A 20388-nucleotide genomic window follows, 5' to 3' on the forward strand; every position below is an offset into this window, starting at 1 on the left:
AATATGGGTGTGGGTCACCAGGGTAAGTCTGTACTGGTATGGCTCCTGCTGCTTCTCAAAGTGGTGTCATGCAGAGGCGCATACCTCAGGGACCACGCTTGCAGAACCAGTCACCATCCTCTCCCAGCTGATGGTTCTCCTCCCATGGCTATTCTTCATCTACTCTACATTCATCCAATATAAAGCTCTAGTGGAAAAATTTGCTTTTTGTCTCCAGTTTCTGCTTACCTTATTTGCCAAACCAAAGGCAGTATAAATGAGACAGGTCAGTGGTTAAGTCCCGCTGCTATGTCAGGAGCCACAGTTCTGCCCTGAGGGTTTGGTGTGGCAGGAACATGACTAAAAACTACACTTTGTGGAAGGTGAGGACAGGTCTCAGAAATCTGGGAAGTGGAAACTACATTTCAACAGGGCTGAGACACCTGGACATCATTAAGGATGTTTGTGCTCTTAGTGTATTTAACTTTAACTGTATTGAGAAGCAAGAGAAAACTATTACATATGAACACAACAAAGGGGTGTGAACACAGAGACACAGGTAATGACATGAGCTGCAGAAAAACACGTAACCACCAAAAATACAAATTAGGCATCCAAGGGGATCAGATGATTGCTCTGCACCCCAAAATGTCTCCAAATATCACTCTGGAGTAAGGGACTTCCCAAGTTTGACCCTGCAGGCAAAAACATGAACTTACATTACTACTGGTGCACAGGAGCAGAGAGGGAAAGGAGGACACCAAGGGTTGGCCTTCATTTTCTGCTTGCAGTAACAAGGAAGCCACAATAACCTAGCTGAAATAATGAGTGCTTCTGAGAGTTTGCGTCTCAGGATTTTTAGCCACAGCTGGGAGAGCAATTCCTTTGAAATAACCAGCAACATCCGAATTCTGTATATGATTCAAGATATCACAGGTTGGATGATAAAATGCTCAACATAGCTCCTTTCAGAGGAAGCAGATTTCCACATATATAAACCTAAAACTCAGTAAGTGTCCCCATGCTGAAGTAAAAAAGAATTGTCCATAAGCAAAATACCATTGATTATTCCCTTTGCAAAACACAGAAAACTGGAAAAGATGGCCTTTGCAATATTTTTTTAAAAGAACTATGTTTTGCTGCACTTGGAGCAGTTGTGTACACAGGAATCACTTAACTGCTACCCACTGCTCCTGTAACGCTTGCAAGGTGCAGATTTTGCTACTGGAAATGTACACTCTCTCAAGGACTCTCAAGTCTGGTTGTAAAGATGTCATAAGATGTAGGCAATGGCATATTTCTAGCCTACTGGCATGCATCAAGAGTAAGAGGAGTCATTTTACATCCAAATGCTGTCTCCAGGTAATTAATGTCTGGGAAGCAAAGTCCTGTGTAGTCTTCCATGTATTTTTCCTCTCTAACAAAGATCACTCGTTTCATACATTTTCTATCTTCTAGGTCTGTAACAATCTTCTAATGTCTTAATGTGCCCCACATGGTTCTGTCCAAAACACACTGTGACTGCTGGCTCAGCTCTGTAACGGAGGGGTGGTTGAAGGTATTTTCTGGAGCAAGCAAAGAACTATGATCATAGGTCTTTCTATTCTCACATTAATAAGCACAAAAACAGATGCCAACAACCACAGTCTGGCACCATATTTCTGAAGCCTCCTGCCCATAAACTTAGGAAAGCTTTAGTTTTGACCATTTGGCTGTTCAATATCCATGCTCCTAATGGCACTGCCATCCACAGACTAGTGGTCCCATGACTACTACTGAATTGCTGGCTCTGTAGCATCAGTGCCACAGACACTGCACAATCTCTGACCTGTGTGCAGCACCATGTCCTTTGGGTTGGGTGGTGTACACCCAGTCCTGTGTTCCCATGGCATGAATAACATGAGTCCAGGTTTAAATTACATAGCAGGAAAGGGGCTAAAGTTTAAATGACTGTTTTGTATATGAATTAATGTATGTAGCTTTGAGCCAAAATATCTACCATTAATTTTTCCACCTATTTCAGGAGCAGTAAGATACACAAAGTAAAGTTTATTTTGGTACTTGGTATACTTCACTCCCATTAAAAATAAATTAATCAGCAAATTCCTACACAGCTCAGCCTTCTTTTATGTAAATACAACCCAGCTGTAATGAATTACAAGGTGTTATTATCTCACATACACTGTATAATACTTCACACATAAGAGGTTTCTCTGCTTAGCTCAGCTTTCAACAAAAGCATCTTAAATAAACTGCAAGCAAGTTGTTTGGTCTGTAATGTTTTCACAGAGAAGGGATACACCTCACACATAGAGGGTTTCTTTACATGACTCATTTTATAACAAGTTAAACTGAGGAAGTTCGGCTTGGAAAAAAAATAACAAAATGCCTTTTTTGTATAGAGAAGGTTCCTTAAGTGAAGGCTAAAAAAAATGCAGGCCAGTGTTTGGGAGCCTATTTTCAACATCCCACTGCTCTTCACACAGAGGAGGGATGTCAAATATTCAACAAAACGTACAATATGAAGCATACAATGTCATAAAGAACAGTCACAGCCAGGCACAGTCACTCTTTCAGCAGAAATAACATTTCATCAACTAAGAATCATCCTCCTCCACTTTTGCTTAATAGTGTTATTAGGAATACACCCTAATATCATAGGGCTTACTCTTATCAAAGTCACGTATGGCCCAGAAAACACATACACATCATTTTTACCCAGACTGGCATTTATTACAGACTACAATTTTAGACATGAGAGAAATGAAAACTGTTTTTGTCACTGACCTGGAAATAGCCTGGTGAACCATCCACCTACGCAGTACACCTCAGCCTCTGCTGATTTAATCAGTGGAGCTATTGCTCCCGTAATTACTGTGTTGGGGTAATTTGCTTGCACAGCCATATAAACTTTTAATTGGGGTTGACAGCTCTTGTTGAAAAACCCTGGACCATTGCATTGGGAGTGGAGGGCAGCACAGTCCTATCCCATTAAGAGCCATGGACAGAAACATAGATGCTATTTTCATGAAGAAATTCTTATACCACAGCTCTCAAAAGAATATGGAAATATCAGCATGGCAGAGCTCCTCTGAAATACCAAGTGCTCTGAGGTAGCTTTTAGCAACAGCCCAGCCATGTTTCAGACTTTTTTTCCTCATTAAGATGGCTAGAGTTAGAGAATTACTGGGGACCATGCATTATTCTTTGCATCTCCTACTCCTGTGCAAAGAGTTCCTAAAAAGGATTTTCATGGAAAATCCTTCAGAACCTGATAAAGCAATTCTTTACTCTATTAAAGCAAAAATGGACCATACCATCTTGGTATCAGGCTTTTAGAATATATTAACATCTAATATGCAAAGCTCAGATTTGTATTAACAACCATTCAGTAAGCAAAGGAACACCATACAGTCTGTATGTAGCAGCTCTCTAAATGAGGCAAAGGACAGAAATGGCTTCTGGAGATAATTATAAGTCATGGTAAAACATCTGTTTTCCCAAAGATGGAAGGCAGGTCTTGCAATTTGTCTGCAAGGACCAGGCAGTGCCATAAAAAGAACACAGGTTCCCAAACCAACTAGCTTTATTCACAGGTGAATATTCAGAAGAGTAAGGCTGTCCAATTTGCTACTCAGCTACCACAGATAAGATATCTATTTAAATACGCTCTTTTTCAACAGCAGTTTTCACTTCCTGACCTCACAGCCTCTGCCTAGTTCAATTTCAGGTATGTTTCCCAAGCTGGTTTGAGAGATGCTCTCAGAGTCCTTCGTCATTGTAAACAGGGGAAAGGGGCTTGAGGATGCTGCGGGCGTTGTCCTCCACAAGAGGCCTCCAGCTCACCTCACCCGTCAACAGCAGGTCCTCCCCGCTCAGTGCATCCAGGTGCTGCACCTGCAAGAGACAGGGTGTTAGTGCAAGGCATCCTGACACTCATTAAAGGCCCTCAAGAGCTACGCAAACACGCTACTTTCTGGTATACTTTGCCATTTGTGAGAGGTACACTGAAAAAGATTTATGACTGCTTAAGCATTACAGGCAGGCTAGGAGATAAGTATCTGCAGATCAACTGGAGTTAACTGCGCAAGGTTGTCTAATTCCTTAGCTAATGCTTCCTCTGAAAGTTTGGCAACAGGACAAAGATGCAAAATAACATGATTCATTTCATCTTCCAAGCAGTTAATTCCAATGACACGCTGCTAGTACCATTATCTGCAAGGAGTGCTCTCATAAAAGTGGTTTCACATAGACCAGGGCTTTTCGCTGTAGGAAAAAACCTGACCAGCAGGGAACTTTTGAGATTTACAAAAACGCACAGGCTGATGAAGGAGATGAACAGGGAATGAACTCACATTCTTACACTACAAGAAATAATTGGCATCAAATGAAATTTCAAGGTGCAACGCAAACAAAACATTTAAGCAAAGTACTATTGTCACATAACATAGCGTTAACACATTGTAAATGCCATGCTTGCTGCCATAAGACACTGCAAGCACTGGGGTGAGGGAAAGGAACTAAAAAGCCCATCAAGAGGCATTAAAAATTAGAAACACCACCTCTGGCTCAGGAAGCCTGAGCATAGATTGCTAAGAATCAACCAGGGAAGTAGCACACACACTTGCCCTGTTGTTACATTCTTCTCTGCGCATCCAATAATAGCCACTGTTAAAGACAGGATCAGCAAGAACACATGTGAAAGACATCTTACACAAGGGATTTCCAATGTTTACTAGCAATAAAAGATAATCTGAGAAGGAATTTCTCAACAGAGGAAATACATCCATGGCAAGAAGGATCAGACTGAAGAGCCACCTAAGCACAGCATCCTGTTTCTGACAGTCCATAGCAGATTCCCCAGCAGGAGTTGAATACAATGCATGAATGCAATGTTATTTTCTTTATTTCCCCTCCCTCACAAAATTTGTTAGTACAGAGATTTTGAGCTTCAGGTTGTTACTCTACATTTATTAACCCTAGACAAATTTCTCTTCAATAAGATTTCCCAGCGACATTAAAACCCATGTGCAATTTCAGCATCCCAAGCAACCTGTGGTTACATGCATTCAGCCTTTCCTTGCTCTATCGGGCTTATATAGCAAGGTTTTGATAGTGGGGGGGCTGCATGGGCAGCGCCTGTGAGAAGAGCCCAGGAGCTACCTCGTATTAGAAAAGAGCCAACTCCAGCCAGGGGACCCAAAAGGGCCCACTGGTGGCTGAAGTGAGCAATGCTGTTTACACCCCCGGAGAGCACAATGATGAAGGGAGAAAACAAACCAAACCAAACAAACAAACAAAAAAAACCAACCCTGCTGCACAGCAGCAGCTGTGAGAAAGGTGCGAGGAAACGCAGAGAGAACCTGTAGCCACCAAGGCCTGTGCAGAAGGAGGGCAGGAGCTGCTCCAGGTATGGAGCTGAAGCTTGCCTGTGGAGAGACCCATGGTAGAGCAGGCCATTGAGGTTTTATTTATTGACCCCTATTATCTATATTTCACAGTTGCTTGTCTATGGGAGAACCTTGACTCTTCCCCTGCAACTGCTCAATTTCTTTTAAAAACAGTAATTGGTGAGATGCTTTATTGGAAGTTTCCTAAAAATCCATAAAGACTACATAAATCAAATATTCACTGTCTACAGTGTCAATGACATTTTCAAGCCACAGATTGATGAGGCATGACCTGTATTCACAGAAGCTCTGCTGACTTTTCTCTTATGTGCTACTTCTATCTGTATGGTCACTGTTTCCTATTTGACTGCTGACAGTTTCTCTCCTATCATCTGTGTTACAAAGCCTACAAAGTTGCTACAAATTCTCTACATGGCAATACTTTCCCAAATTACATATTTTTATGCTGGTTTACTTCTTGACAATCTTAAGTTTTAAACGTTCCTACAGCTTCACTGATGTTAAGCATCAGCAACCCTAAGCATTAAGTCTGTCCCTCCTGAGAATCCTGCAAGCAATCCAGAAGCAACCTCAGTCCTTGACAAATTTGAGTCCTTCACTTCCCATGCTGTTTTCTGAGAGTCACAATGAATACAATTCCAAATCTCTACCTGGTCCTGAATGCAGCACTGGAAACATTACAGAGAATGGTGCCGTGGAGGTACTAGTCTTCAATTTTCTGTCCCACAGTTACACTCTTCCTCCAGTCCTCTTCACCCTTTTTCTGTCTTTGGTACCCACCTGGACCATAGCCACAAGGTCCTACCCAACATTTCCTAAAAATCTGGTTCAGAAACTTCCTAAGGGTTGAGAGGATAAACACTGTTTAATATATTTTCCTCCAAGTAATAACTAAAAGAAACTGGAAGACAAAACCTTTTATGTATTTACATACAAAGAAGAAGAATTTTGTACATACAATACATCATCAGAAGAATTTTAATCACTGCATGCTAGCTACTACATTTTCAAGGATTCCAACTCCACAGCATCAAGTATAATTCTACAGCAAACTGCAGACCACTTCTGATGTGTTTTGTTCAGTCCCTGAAGTTCAGTATCAGAAGACAACATGGGCCCAGAAAAAAGGAATACAGGTTTGCTTTCAATCCTCTGTGAATTTCTCTGTAGTTACTTTTCATCAAACCACAGTGAATATCAGTCAGTTTTTATGGTTTTACTTTTTCTCTAAAAAATAATCAACATTAAAAAAGTGATATTGATAAGGAGAAATGAGCTACTTATTATGCAAGCAAAAATAAACATTCAATATACAAACCAAGAGAATGAAGAGAATTCACAATATGAGCTGTAGCATACCTGCTTGCGCACATACTCTACGAGTAACTCCAGATGCCGAGGGTCCTCGCAGTTCCTGTTAAAAAGGTTTCTCCAAAGAGCTGCTGCCAGAACATGATCATCAGACAAAATTCCCTAAAGTATAGAGGTGGGTTAAAAATTACTTGCCAACTGACAATATTAGATGCCTCAAAGCCCACAGCAACTACAGATAGCACATATAAAAAGGCATCAACATCACTCCTTTTACAGAACGGAAAACAATCCTGGCCTTAAATTAAGTAACTTACAGAGCAGTCTGTAACAAATATTCTGGCAAATTAATCTGGAAAAAAAAAGCTAGGTTAGGATATTCCTAAATGCAGGAGCTAATCACTGCATTTCTGTTATGAAAACTTTACCATGAAGATTTTGGCTTTACAAAGAAGACAACACCACCTTACAAAATTTGTGAAGACCATGACAATTGGAGGATGTATAATTCTCCAATTATGTACTGAAGGAAAAGGATGCATAATATGACGTTGCAGAGAAGTAATGAGGACTTTGCTATTTTGTTTTGCTTTTATGTTTTTCATACTAAATGAGAAAAAGAGAACTCTTCATCAAGAACTATCTAGATATTCAGTTAAATCTAATATTAAATTTGGCTTATAGGAGAATCACATCCATGAACACCTTTTCTATAAATTCTCTCCAACTTTTGTTGTCTTTTCAGATTACGTGGTGTTCTCACCATAGTATCATAATTCCTGTCTCTGCTGACAACATTTGCCAAAGGAAAGGGTGGATAAGAGGTCAACATTTGTCATTAATTTAATTAGACATCTTGTTTCCAAAAAGACTGTCAACAACAACAATAAAAAAAAAAACAGTCACAGACACATCGTGGCAACACTTAAAACTAGATTAAAGACTCACATTAATAACACTGTCCAAAACTCTGAAGTTTAAATTTAAGAGACATTAATAATGTATTAATAATGCAAAATAACCACATGAATGCAAATACCACCCCGTGAATAAGAGCGTGTGAAGAACAATATCCACTAGAGGGAAAAAAATAACTACTAAAAGACCTGATGCAATTGTATTTTCTCCTTGGAAATCCCACAGATGCTTGTGCACAGTGATACTTTTGCCTCCCCATATTGATCAGATATTTCCTATAAATACTTCCACATTTACACGCTCTTTATAAATACTCTATTTACTCTCAAAGTATAGCTGAATACAATGGAACTCAAAGGAAGAAAATTATTTATTGACAGCAGGGACAGTGAAACAGAACAAAGAATATTCCTTCTTCTATGTCCAGTGGTTTAAATCAGTATGTCAGGCGCTTCTTTTTTCTTAAAAAGGCATAAGATTATCACTAAGAAGTCTGCTTACGGTGTAACATTTCTCCAACAATACATATAGCAAATGCTTTACCCATCTGCAACATTCTGTGTTCTTAGTGACTTAGTTGGGTCTATTTGTTCTTGCACATTTCTCTGAAAGCACCCTTCTTACCTCATCATATCCAAATAGAGCTGCATAGAAATTTTCTACCATACTTCTCAAATCTTCCTTTAGAACAACAGAATTAATCTGAAAAATAAAGCAGAAAACCTTCTGTAGGGGATCTAAAGAGGTCATGAAAAAATTATTATCAGTAGGAAAAGAAGAAAAAGCACCTTGGCCAATGTAAGTTAGAATTTGGCTGTAAGTAATGATATTCCTATAGTTAAAGATTTTAGAACAATGTGCAATGCAGCTCAGTTAAGTCTGTACACAAAAGAAAGACAAAGTCAAGGTTATGGCTATAAAGTCAAGGAATGGCAGAAAAATCATCAGCCTCCAGTGCTGACACAGAGTTACGTGAACAGAGGAAAAGACACAACTGGGTGAAGAGTGAAGGCAACGCTGTTCCCGATAATGAAGACTCCTCTGCATTTTAACTATTAAGCTGCTTTGTCCTTTTTTTTCTTTTTTTTTTTTTTCCCTAAAGCATGGACCTCAGAGCTGGGCATTCTGTCACAGTAGAAATACCATAATACTAAAAACAACATCCCTACCACTTCTTACTATTACTTCTCAATATTGACTTGTACATTCAGGAATCACATGAATTCTGTTCCTACAGCATCTCAGTAGAAACTCAGATGCACTAGTTATTCGCTATGACTGAATTTCTTTCAGTTTGTGATGGCACAGATACTTCCTCTTATGCTGTGTGACTCAGTCTAAGTTCCACACTGACTTTTAACTAAATTTAACAAGTGCTTAAATATTTGCTGGTTATAGCCTAAGCCACTCATTGGCTTGCAGAACTAACCCCTACGTGAGATTAAGACAGAACAAAAGGATATCAGCAGAGAGAGGGTTGAAATAACTCTGTGCAACTCCCTCAGGCTGTCTACTTCTTTTGCCTGTATTTTTTTATTTCTATCAACAGAATGGTTTAATAAGCAGTTCTTCTCCTGAGGGTTGAGCTATGCTTCCATTGGTTTTTGTTTGTTTGCTTGTTCTTGTTTTAAACAGACCTCACACGCAAAAATAATTATCTTAATACCTGCATACTAGCAGAATACTCATCTATGAGACTGCATCTTGGAGGCAGGTTTTATAAAAAACTGTCAACAGGAATACAGGGTAGTCAATTCTACAATGGACTGAGCATTACTGCTTTTTGATGTACAGCTTATCACAAGGCTAAAGAAAAGCTGTGAAAACTTTGCATATTTAGTATCTTAATACTTATGAAAATATGAGCCATGTCCTAAATTCTTAGCATCCTTAAGGGTACTCAACTTGGTGCTTATGCAACAGCTTTTCTATCAAAATGTGAATTAGTTTTTGCCACACTAGCAAATCTCCAGTTAAATATTCTTCCATTAAACCACTATCTTTTTTCATCAGTTGATTTTTATAGAAATGCATATAGGGCAAACACAAGGAAAATTCCTTTTATGTCAGTTACTCATATTTTCCCATTAATTTAAGCTATTAAAATTCATGCAGATATTTTATAGGCTATCAAGATTTGGTGACTGGTTATTATTGAATGTTTTAAAAAAAAGAACTAACCATAAGAAATCAGAGGGTTAAATGATGACTGCAACTTCTGTAATGACTTAATTAAATTTTTATTGAGTACATAAACTATGATGTCATTTCTACCCAACCATGCTCAAACTTTCTGTGTATGTCAGAGATCGTGGTTTTTCTCAATAGAACATACTTCTAAATAAGCTGCACTTCTACAGCTCTAATAAGGGGGAGCAGGTCTCATGTAACACACTCAATAAATTATCCTTCCATTTTTAAACAAACAAATTCCATGAGTTATTATATATTTGCCACGCACTTTTTATGACATAATAAAAATGTTACCTCAAGGATTACTTAACACATACTACAAATGTTACAGCAGGCAACTGCAAGGGGCAAAGAAAACAAATAGTCCCATTACAGAGACAAGTCCTGGACTATACTTCCCCAGGGAAGCAGCCCTCTATACTAAAAACAAAGAGCAACAGCTTTAAGTTAGCAAGAAACAGATTGATGAAGGAGATAACCAAGTTAAACAAACATGGCAATAAATACATCTTTAAAGACAAACAGTTTAAAATATAAAATGTGACTTTGGGGATGAAGCAGTATCTTAGCAATAAAATTATGTTTAAAGGAATACTGCAGCTTCTGAAGAATACAACAGCAGAGGTTAAGTACAAACACAGTAGGAAAAAAAAAAAAAACACCTTTATAAAGTATGAAAAATGAGAAAATCTAAATCACGGTTTGTTGGAAATGCTTCCTCTTTTCAAACTTCTACATATTCTTACCACTACCAAGTTTCATGATCTGGCTGGTCATGATTCTGCTGACTCTTCCACAGTTCATTATTAAGAACAAAAAATGCTAGACAACTCCAAGCAAGTAATTGCTAATAATAAGAAAAAAAAATCTGTAACATCTGGAGCTCTTCTAGGGACTTCAGCCCTTTGCCTTCTTTGCAACAATCCATTGCAGAACTGTCACCAGAATAAATGAATGTACCATCATCTAAATTAACATACAGAACTACCTTAGTTCATATATATTTTATATATATGTGTATATAGATATTTTTGTACATCTTTCTACTATATTGCTACTTTTCATTAAAGCACTCTGTGATCCCACATTCCGCCTGCCAAACTACAGTGTGCACACTGCATTTTTGTTACTATATTGCAATGAGAAATCTTATCTTCAGCCTCAAGTTCAATATGCATCATTTAACAGCCAGATGCTGAGTATTACTGCTACATCAGGCAGTTTACTATATCAAATCCCAGTTAAGGGTTCGTATTCTAACAAAATTTCTAGGAAAGTAAGAGCAGACTGTTTCATTGTATACACTATACATGTGTGGAACTATCATACATATATGTGTACAGTTAAAAAGAAAGGTGCTTTAGGATAAGCCTATACTAATCTCTGGTTGGATGGAGAATCTTCTTTCATAATCAATCTCCTCTCCGTCCCTACCTACCAGCTTTGGTATACACTGCAGAGAAGTCTGTCTCAAAGAGCACTAGCTGGAAAATGTGCAGGGGTGTGCTCTGCCTGCTAAGAGATATCCAGGTCATGGGATCGGCCCAACACCAGCACCACATAAGGATTCAGCCCATGTATCAGGGATGCTGGATCATTAACTGCTTCCCTCAACATGCATGTTCCTGCTGGGCCACAGTACACAATAGTGTGGGCATAGCTGCCACCTCCACAGGCTATGCTACTTGAAAGCATTTTAACAGGAGTATCTTTCTGTTATGGTTTTTGCTGGCATGTATTGTGACATTAAGCTACTTTCACACATTAATCCAACCATAAAGTCAGAAGGGACACTTCCAACTCACCTTGTGCAAGCACTAGTCATTGAATTTTATGCAGCAATTCCTCTCTTTAGGCCATAAGTTATGGTTGAACTAGATTTTTTTATGAAGAGATTTCAGCCAGAAGAAATGATTAGATCATAGAACCTGACCCTCTGCATATCACAGGCCATTACATTTCACTGAGTTCCCTCTGTACTAAGCTCAGTAAGTTGTGTTTGGCTAAAGTGTATCACACTCACAGCTGAACATGTGTATCTCATTTCATATTTGAATTTTCTGGCTTTAGCTTCCACCTCCTCATTCTCATTATACCATTCCTTCTAGAATAAAATGTTTCTCCTGTAGAATGTATTTGCTCTTTTGTGTGTACACAGTAAATGTGTCACCACAGCCCTCTTTTCACACTAAGACAAGGTTGTTAAGGTAATGTTTACACTAGGTACGCTGATGTACTGCATCATCAGAGCACTCCCAGAGTAGTCACACTTGTAGTAGCAAAGTAGTGTTTTATGCTGATACAGTAAAATCAGTCCATCTCTTGCACAAAACTAGTCACACAGCTCTGAGTACCCTTCTGTTGTTATGAAGGAGTCTACTCTGAGGACTTCTATGAATTCTGTGATTCTATGACTTCTGTTAGCCATGCTGCCACAAACATGAATCACTTCTATTTACACTTCTGATTACTAGAGCAGTCAGTGTCGGCAGGAGTTCCTGAAGGACATAAAGACTAATCATTCACAATTATTTTTTGTCAATCCTCAAACATTCAGGCTTTTTTTTTCCCCAGACCTTCTCCAAATCTGCATTTGGAAAGAATGACTTATTATATGTGTTTACATTAGTTATAAATAATATAACCACATACAGTTATATATGGGCTTTTAAGTTTTTGTTGACCTTTTAATAAATGCACATGGCATAAAATGGAAAAGACTGCATACAACCCTTTTACTTCTTCTAATAACATAACTATTACTTGTAGGACAGCAATTTTGAAAGGGACTGAGACTGCAGCTAAGATCAAAAAGACTAAACTAATAAAACAGATTAAAAATACCTCCATAGCAAGGGGACGAAAACGCTAGCTCCTTCAGGCAATCTTGCATAGTTGTGAAATGACAAAGATATTACAGAAAGTATTTTTCCAATCTTTTTTTTTTTTTTTTTTTTTTTGAGTCTTTTATTAACCATCCTGTTTCTTTGTCTGCAAACAAGGTCAAGAGTATTGGCTTGTAATTAGCTGCAGCTGTGATTCCCCATACACTTTAAAATAGTAACTTTTTAAAATAATCTAATTTTCTAATTAAGAGACATTAATTTTGTAATGTACCACAGAAGATAATTAACTTCAGAGAACAGTCTTTAAAGCCACCTTAAATGTTCAACATTGTATTAACCTAAAAAAAAAGCTAAATTTATTTAGATTGTATCACAACCAGTTCCTGCCAAAACCTTCAATCTATAAAAACATGTTAATGGAAAAAGACTTTTGCATGCTCTGTTACCTTCATAACAACTGTACAATCATTAATAACACACCTTAGAGCATATCTGTTTTTTAAGCAGACATAGAAAAGCAAGTTATACTACATTATCTACAGATTTAAGAAAAACCTGATGGCCACCCCTACTAGACAGCCAGTATTAAGAAAATGAGGTATCTTTCTATACTGCAGTCTCTTAATTTGGAAACTTTGCCATGGTAACAAGTGAAAATGCAGAGTAGGTCACAATACAATCCTAATTATATTAAATATATGGCGGCTTGTTCTGAATTCTTCTTTTCTCTGTAGTATGTGGCTGGCAGAGCTCATTGACAACCTTTCAAGAGAAAGATCATGGAAGAGAGGTCAAATTGCTGTGCTCTCCGTCTAGTTGGGCTGATTCTGTAAGGGTGAGCAGCTGTAGAGAGTTTTTGCTGTAATGCTTCTTTAAAAGACCTACTTGCTAAAAGCCTAAAACTGATCATTAAAATGTTTCTGAATGAACCAGAAGCAAGAATTCTGTCTGAGAAACTGAAAGAAGAAACAAAGAAGCTTCAAAGAGGCACTTGGAGAAGACAGTAGTAAAGCTAAATAAATTTTTAGGGTAGATATTTAACATGAGCAGGTAACAGAGAACCTGCAAAACTTGGCCTCATTACTGAGACAAACTTGAATAACTATGAGGAAGTCACACACAATCCTTAGTAGGAAAAAAAAATGTAGTGGATCAGACCAAGGATCCACCCAACACACAACAGCAGTCAGATACAGCAAGAGAAGTAAAGAGTGCAAGGTTATCTGTGCTTCCTCAAAGCATTCTCCCAACCACTTTCAGCTCAGGGCATTTCTCAGCCCTTGAGATCTGTTTATATACTAACCTTCAGAAGGTCTTTATTTCAAGCAACTTATCCAGTGAACTCTCTGCATCTACAAGATGTTTCAGCAAAAAGTTCCCTTGTCTACTAACCGTGAGGAGAACCACCGTCTCCTGCTTGTTTCTCTTTAAACTAACACCTACCAGCTTCATCTGATGGCCAAAATGTTTCACTGGATGAGGCTGTGAATAAACAAAGCTCTGTCACCACCTCACTACCACCCAGCATTCTGAGTCCCTCGTATTCCATGTGGTATGATCTGCCCATAGAAAAAGATTTAAAACAACTTGACAAAAATATGGAGCAACAAAATCCCTGTGCTCCTCAAGTTCTAAACTACATGAAAAATATTAGGTAGCTTTTAAAATGATTGCAGAGCCACAAAAGGTAGAGTCAATTGTGAGAATTATTTCAGGAGACCCAAGGAAGTACAGACTGATAAATCCTGACTTCCATTAGTACGAAGTAGTAAAAAACAACAATAATAAATTGATTAACAATCACAGATAATTATGAATAATTTTCAGCGCTGATAAACGTACTAATAGTAGATGTTAAGAAAAAGTAATAATTTACAGAAAAAAAAATACAGAACAACGTACCCTTGCTTAACAGCCACAATTCAAGAAATTAAAGAGTTTTTAATGGAGATATCTCAAAAATTTCACCTCAACATTCAATAGTGGAGAAAGACGAATAAGTTTCATAAATTATTATGAACATAATACAATATTATGAATGTAGTACAAGAGGAACCTCTTCCACCACAAATCCATAGCGTGCCCATACATAAAATGCTGCACATAATACTTTTTCATCTAAGAAAATATATAAAAAAATAAAAAACACAAAATAGCAAGAGGATTAGACACATGGGAGGACACATTAGTAGCATTCATGAATGAATGAGAAAGAAGATGGAGAAGGTAAAACCATGAGTGGTATAGAGCAGGTAAATAAGGAATTACTCCTCTCATAAAACAAGATGTAGAAAGAAGCTGATGAAATGTCCAACCAATACATAAAAAATAAACAGGAGTATTTTCTCATGTAGAGAAAAAAATCTTATTAATTTGTAGAAGTCATTGTCACAGTACATTAATACATAAAAAATATGAAAGGGGTCAAAAAAGGACTACATGTTCATAGATGACTGCTCTGCTAGTAGACACTAAATATGACAGCCCTTATGCAATTTCATATTACACATCAGTGAATGCTGAGAGGACATACCAGAAGTCATGCTACACATTAGTTCTCTTTCTTATATTTTTTCCCAAATATCTCTGGTCATTGTTAGAAGTTGTATACTGGATCTTCACCTGACATCAGAAGATGACTACTTAACATGTTCCATTTCATTCATTTTTTGCTGATATTTGCAGAGAGATTGGCATCTCTTCTGCCTACGTATCTGTTCCTGTCCTAACTTGCAGCAAGACAGCCACAGCCCATTAGATGATCCTGGATTCCAATCATCAGGTCACTTTGCTAACTTCATAGAAATTCATCTGAAATAAGCTAGAATGATTAGCGGAAAAAAAAAAAAAAAGAAAAAGAAAAAAAAAGCTATCTTTAGCATAACTTTTAGTAATCTTACTGGAAGAGACTACATTTTATGTACAAATACAAGAATGATCTTGTTCATACCAAATAGCATGTTTTCCTTAATTATTTTCTTCCCCGGGGGAAAATACTCTTTCTCCAAGAAGTTTCCAATTTTCTGTTGAGTTGGAACAAGCATGTCCCCCAAAGCAGTTGCCATCTCCTCTCCAAGAAAACCCTCCACACACACAAAAGAGTTCATTTTATTTCATTTCATTTCCAAATTGAGGAATAATAGCTAGATTCCATGCAATTAGTAAACCTAATCCTTGATGCTAACACCTAGTACTGCTACTGCCTTTATCCAGTGACTGAGGTCAGGACAAATGCAAACACTCACTCTCACTATCTAACTTTGAAATTCATTATTGTAGTGTCCAGCAGCCCAGCTTATTTGTGTTTGCCCCATCAGACTTCCCAGTATTTCCTATCACAGCCCTGCTCATACATGACCCGCCTGGCATTCTCCCATCAGTTCTACATTCGAATAAAATTGAAATTTGAAGTCACAATACTCTCACCTTCTACCAATATTCTGCACCTTCTGGTTTCAATCATAAGCTGAGAAAAACCCAATTTCCCCAAGCACTCCTCCTCCCCAGGGCTTCAAACACACGCATGCCACAGAATAGTTAACAGTTAAATATTTTCTTGCCAATATTTTAAGAGTGCAGAAGGTTCCAAATTGCTGGTAAAATAAACAATGCCAGACTGTGAAAACTCCTGCCTGCCATATACTCTGATGTTAACAAGAGTTTCTTTATTACTGTAACCTTTCAGAAGCGAACAAAAATTATTTCTGTACCCTAGTTCTGCCCTCAAGTAAAAGGCAAAGGAGAAAAGTGAACCATGAAAAAGCCGCATGGTAAGATACTGTGAGTTTTCCCTCTTCTGTATTTCATTCAGACTTGATGCTGCCGTGGATAAATAAACTTCCAGAAGATCCTAAAAGAGCAATCAAGGATTTTAAAAAGGCAAAAATTTCCTTTTGCAGTTTCCTAAATAACAGAGATGAAACCTAGATATGCAGTATCTTCTCCCCTGCAAGTACAGAATTAAACAGGAAACACAAAAGGGGAAAATTAGGATACTCTCAGACTTTATTTTCAATCTTCTTGTACACAGCTCTGTCCTCTCGGGCTATCACCACCAACTTCCATCAACTAAACGTGTCTCTATGATTTCCTCAGTTTCAAAAACCAAAGTCTTCATTTAACAGCTACAAATAGAAGAAAACGTTAGTACCTTCAGCATGAACTAGACAAGTGAATATATAGTTCAGGTGATATTCCCAGAACAACTGGTCATTCACAGGAATGCTGCTTTCTGTTACCCTCCACATACATTTGGAGTTATGACATCTATGCCCAATCCATACAAAAATGAGCTCAGATCAGTGTTGCTCATTTTCCATACACCAAGACTTTAGTGACACAGTCTTCCATCCACATTACTCCTTACCACGAGCTGAATCTCCCTTTTTATGTTCAGTCATTCTCATGACCACAAGGCCATATGATTAATTTGAAAATCAATATGATGCTAGCAACATAGATCTCTTTGTAAGATCAGATATGCCGGTGTTTTGGTGAAATTGTTTCAACCTTTTGCATTATTTCCTACCCTTTGAATATGGAGACAAAAACATTCAAGTTCTAACAGAAATGTAACAATAATTATCTAGTTAATACCAACAGAGAAAGAGTAAGTGCTGTGCGTGATCTGAAACAGAAGAAGATAAAACAACTTAGGACAGACAAGGGAATAGAAAGAATTGAATCTACTGAGATTCCCAAAACAGCATGGAAAACAGAAAAGTTTGCTTAGATGTGTACAAAAAAATTGCTTATATTAAAGGAATAAAAAATAGCAAAGGAAAAAGCATGAAAGACAGCACTGCAATTACTGAATGCATTGTATTTGCACCATTTATTTTACTGTGGGAGTTGTTAGCAAAAGCAGTCAAAAATAAGGACTTCATAGAACTGGCAGTTTTATGAACAGATAAAACAGGCTGGAGAAGTCAGAAAATGAAGTAACAAAATAAACTGAGCTCTAAGAAAAACATAAACATTTGCAATCCACTTACCTAGCCAGACTACTAGGCACTGCAGTAGGTACATTATAAACATGAAGACATTGCTTCTGCAGCAGAATTTAAGACTGTACTTTGAAGAGTTGTACAACTGAAGTGGCACAGAGCTGCATTCAGGAGAAGAGAGTATACCCTCAACAAGATTGAGGACAAAATCAAGTTAGGTGGAACTGTGAATCTGCATGAGGGTAGGAGGGCTCTGCAGAGGGACCTGGGCAGGCTGGGTTGATGGGCTAAGGCCAACTGCATGACATTCAAGATCTGGGGTTGAAAGAATCAAAGTCATGAAGATGCTTCAACTTTCAAGAGTAGGTTTAGCAGAGAAGACATATCGTGAGGTTAATTGTGGACCTTTGCAATATGAGGCTGCTGGAAGAGTATGACAGAGTCAGCACATGCCTGTGTAAGCAGTGAAGCAGGAATGGAGAGCAGGCGCAACTGGCACCATGACTATAACAGGATTATGATCATCAAAGAAAACAAGAGAATGGAGAGAGGTGGTGGTGCCAGTCTGACATACAGAAAGGAATTCTGCAAGGAAACAAAGAATTAACAGGTAAAAGGAACGGGTAGAGAAATAGACTAATTCTCTAAAAGATAGTTAGGAAGGGAGAAGTATGAGACATACTGACACAGCAATTGTGAAAGCAGGTGAAAAACCTGAAAAGGGAGAAAAGATACAAGCTCAAGTGAATTCAGGCATCAGGGCAATGCAAAAGTTATCAAGAATAAGGAGAGGAAGGAAAAACAAAAACCATGCATAATGGGTGAGATAAGTTAAGACCTTAAGTAATTACCTACATACTACAAGTAAATGCCAAAATGAGGCATATCAGGAAACAATAATATGGCCAATGCATCATTACGAAAAGTCATCAATGCAGAAGTAAACTAACAAAACCAAAGAGTCAAGCAAAAAAGGCTATGAAAATAGCAGCACCCTGTTCTTATAACAGGAGAGAGTGGTATAGGCTCATCACCACAATTGCACAAATATTGTGGAAGGATGACAAAGATCCTATTAGAGTCATTGTACTGGCTGACACAGAGACTACAGTCTTGCAGTTCCTTCTGCGCAGTGCCCCTTCTTCCACATACACAGCACCATACCAGTTACTAGGCGGAAAATTAACTCTATCCTAGCTGAAACCGGGACATCCTGTAAACAGAGTAGTCTGCAAAGCTGCACACACATTTTCCCTCAGACACGAAGAAAACATAGTTGCTAACTATTCTTCAAAATAAAGACAAGAGAAGAGATCCCAAAACCACTTCATCTGTGCCCTGTGGAGACAAGGCCAGAATTTGTGCCAAATGTAGGACTTCAACCACTCCTTAGTTTGGACAGAATTAGCATTTGGAAACATTCAATGGAAGCTGAATATGTACAGAAAACGACTGGCATGATGTACCCCCATAAAGTCACCAAGCTGCTATATTTCATAAGAGTTACCATGCTTCTTTCAGGGTCAAATGCTCATGCTCAGTTAATACTACCTGACATGGCATTATTCACAGATAGACGTGCCATGGTAGGGTGGCCTAACAGCATCTGCAGAAGAACCAGAGCAGGATTTTCAGCCCTTTCATGTCAGCCCCTCTGCAGCATCCCTGCACCACACTGGAACCTTAACTAATGCTTATGTTATTGTCTTTTAATACAGACATGTACCACAAACATAAAGAAATCTTAAGTTATACAGATTTTGAAGAGGAAACAGCAGATACCAGTGACATTCGACTGGCAGTGAAAAGCATAAGCAACAATATGATCAAAGTACACGGGGAACCTCTCAATAGTTTGATTTAGAAGAGACATTGGTCTGGGTATTTTTCTGTATTGGAAAGGGAGATTAAAAGTGTATATATGTTTTCACTGCAACAGCTTGGGGTTAATAAAGAATTACATCCACATGAGATACCTTTCTTCGAAGAGACTCCAAAGACTTAGCCAAGCTGATCAGTTGATCTCAGTTGTGGAATTCTGGGACAAACTCCAGAAGAATAGAAAGCTGATAACGATTTCCAAAACACCTAGCATAACACATTATTCCACCCTGTATTGACCACAGGCAAAGCATAAGAAACAGTAAGTGATACACAGAGCAATGACAGGAACCAGGAACACTGAAAACCTAACTGCTAACAGCTCTGCTGAGCCTGGAAATTGAGACAGGTTCACTACAGATCACTTCCCTGTTTCTGCTGTCATCTCTACACTGTGAAAATAAAGATAGTGCAGTTGTGGTGAGAAGCAATTCCATTGCTCAACATTTGAATTGTGGGAATTGCACTACGTTCTGAAGAATTTGAGGAACATGAGGCAGCAGTTAACATCTACAACCACAGCACAGTAAAATCAATTTTGGCAAGTGAGTCACAAAGGTATATGCGGGGAATAATGAAAAGTATTTCTAGAAGTCACACGGCAGCTTCCAGTGTAGTTTTTTAGGCACCAGAGGAAGGCACAAAATAGATGACAAACACTACCTTAGGGCAACAGAAGCAAATACATCTGGGAAATTTAATTTATTTACTTTTTTTAATACCAGACTTTACAGCAAACTGTGGGCAGGTCAACTGCAAAGAACCCAAGCATATATTATACCTTGATTTCAATACCAGGTATCCCTGGCAAATCTAGAACTACAATAAAAAGTGAACACGAGAAAGACCCCATTAAGCTCTCATCACCATGCTTACTATTTGTTCCGGACCTCATCATGGTCC

At 38.2% G+C, this 20388-nt stretch overlaps 1 protein-coding gene across 2 annotated transcripts in view; it reads right to left on the minus strand.

Moving 5' to 3' along the window:
- Positions 1-2690: 2690 nt before the first annotated feature.
- The window catches only part of UQCC1 (ubiquinol-cytochrome c reductase complex assembly factor 1), a 47275-nt gene continuing 29577 nt past the window's right edge, over positions 2691-20388 (minus strand). For both annotated transcript variants that reach the window (XM_068700570.1, XM_068700571.1), the window contains exons 8-10: positions 8244-8321; positions 6750-6863; positions 2691-3876 (exon numbers count right to left, since the gene is read on the minus strand). In XM_068700570.1, the coding sequence (XP_068556671.1) occupies positions 3742-3876; positions 6750-6863; positions 8244-8321 (327 nt within the window). In that variant the 3' untranslated portion in view covers positions 2691-3741. The remainder of the gene's footprint in view (positions 3877-6749; positions 6864-8243; positions 8322-20388) is intronic.

This window comes from Anas acuta, chromosome 16 (assembly GCF_963932015.1).
Source record: "Anas acuta chromosome 16, bAnaAcu1.1, whole genome shotgun sequence".
Classification (NCBI taxonomy): domain Eukaryota; kingdom Metazoa; phylum Chordata; class Aves; order Anseriformes; family Anatidae; genus Anas; species Anas acuta.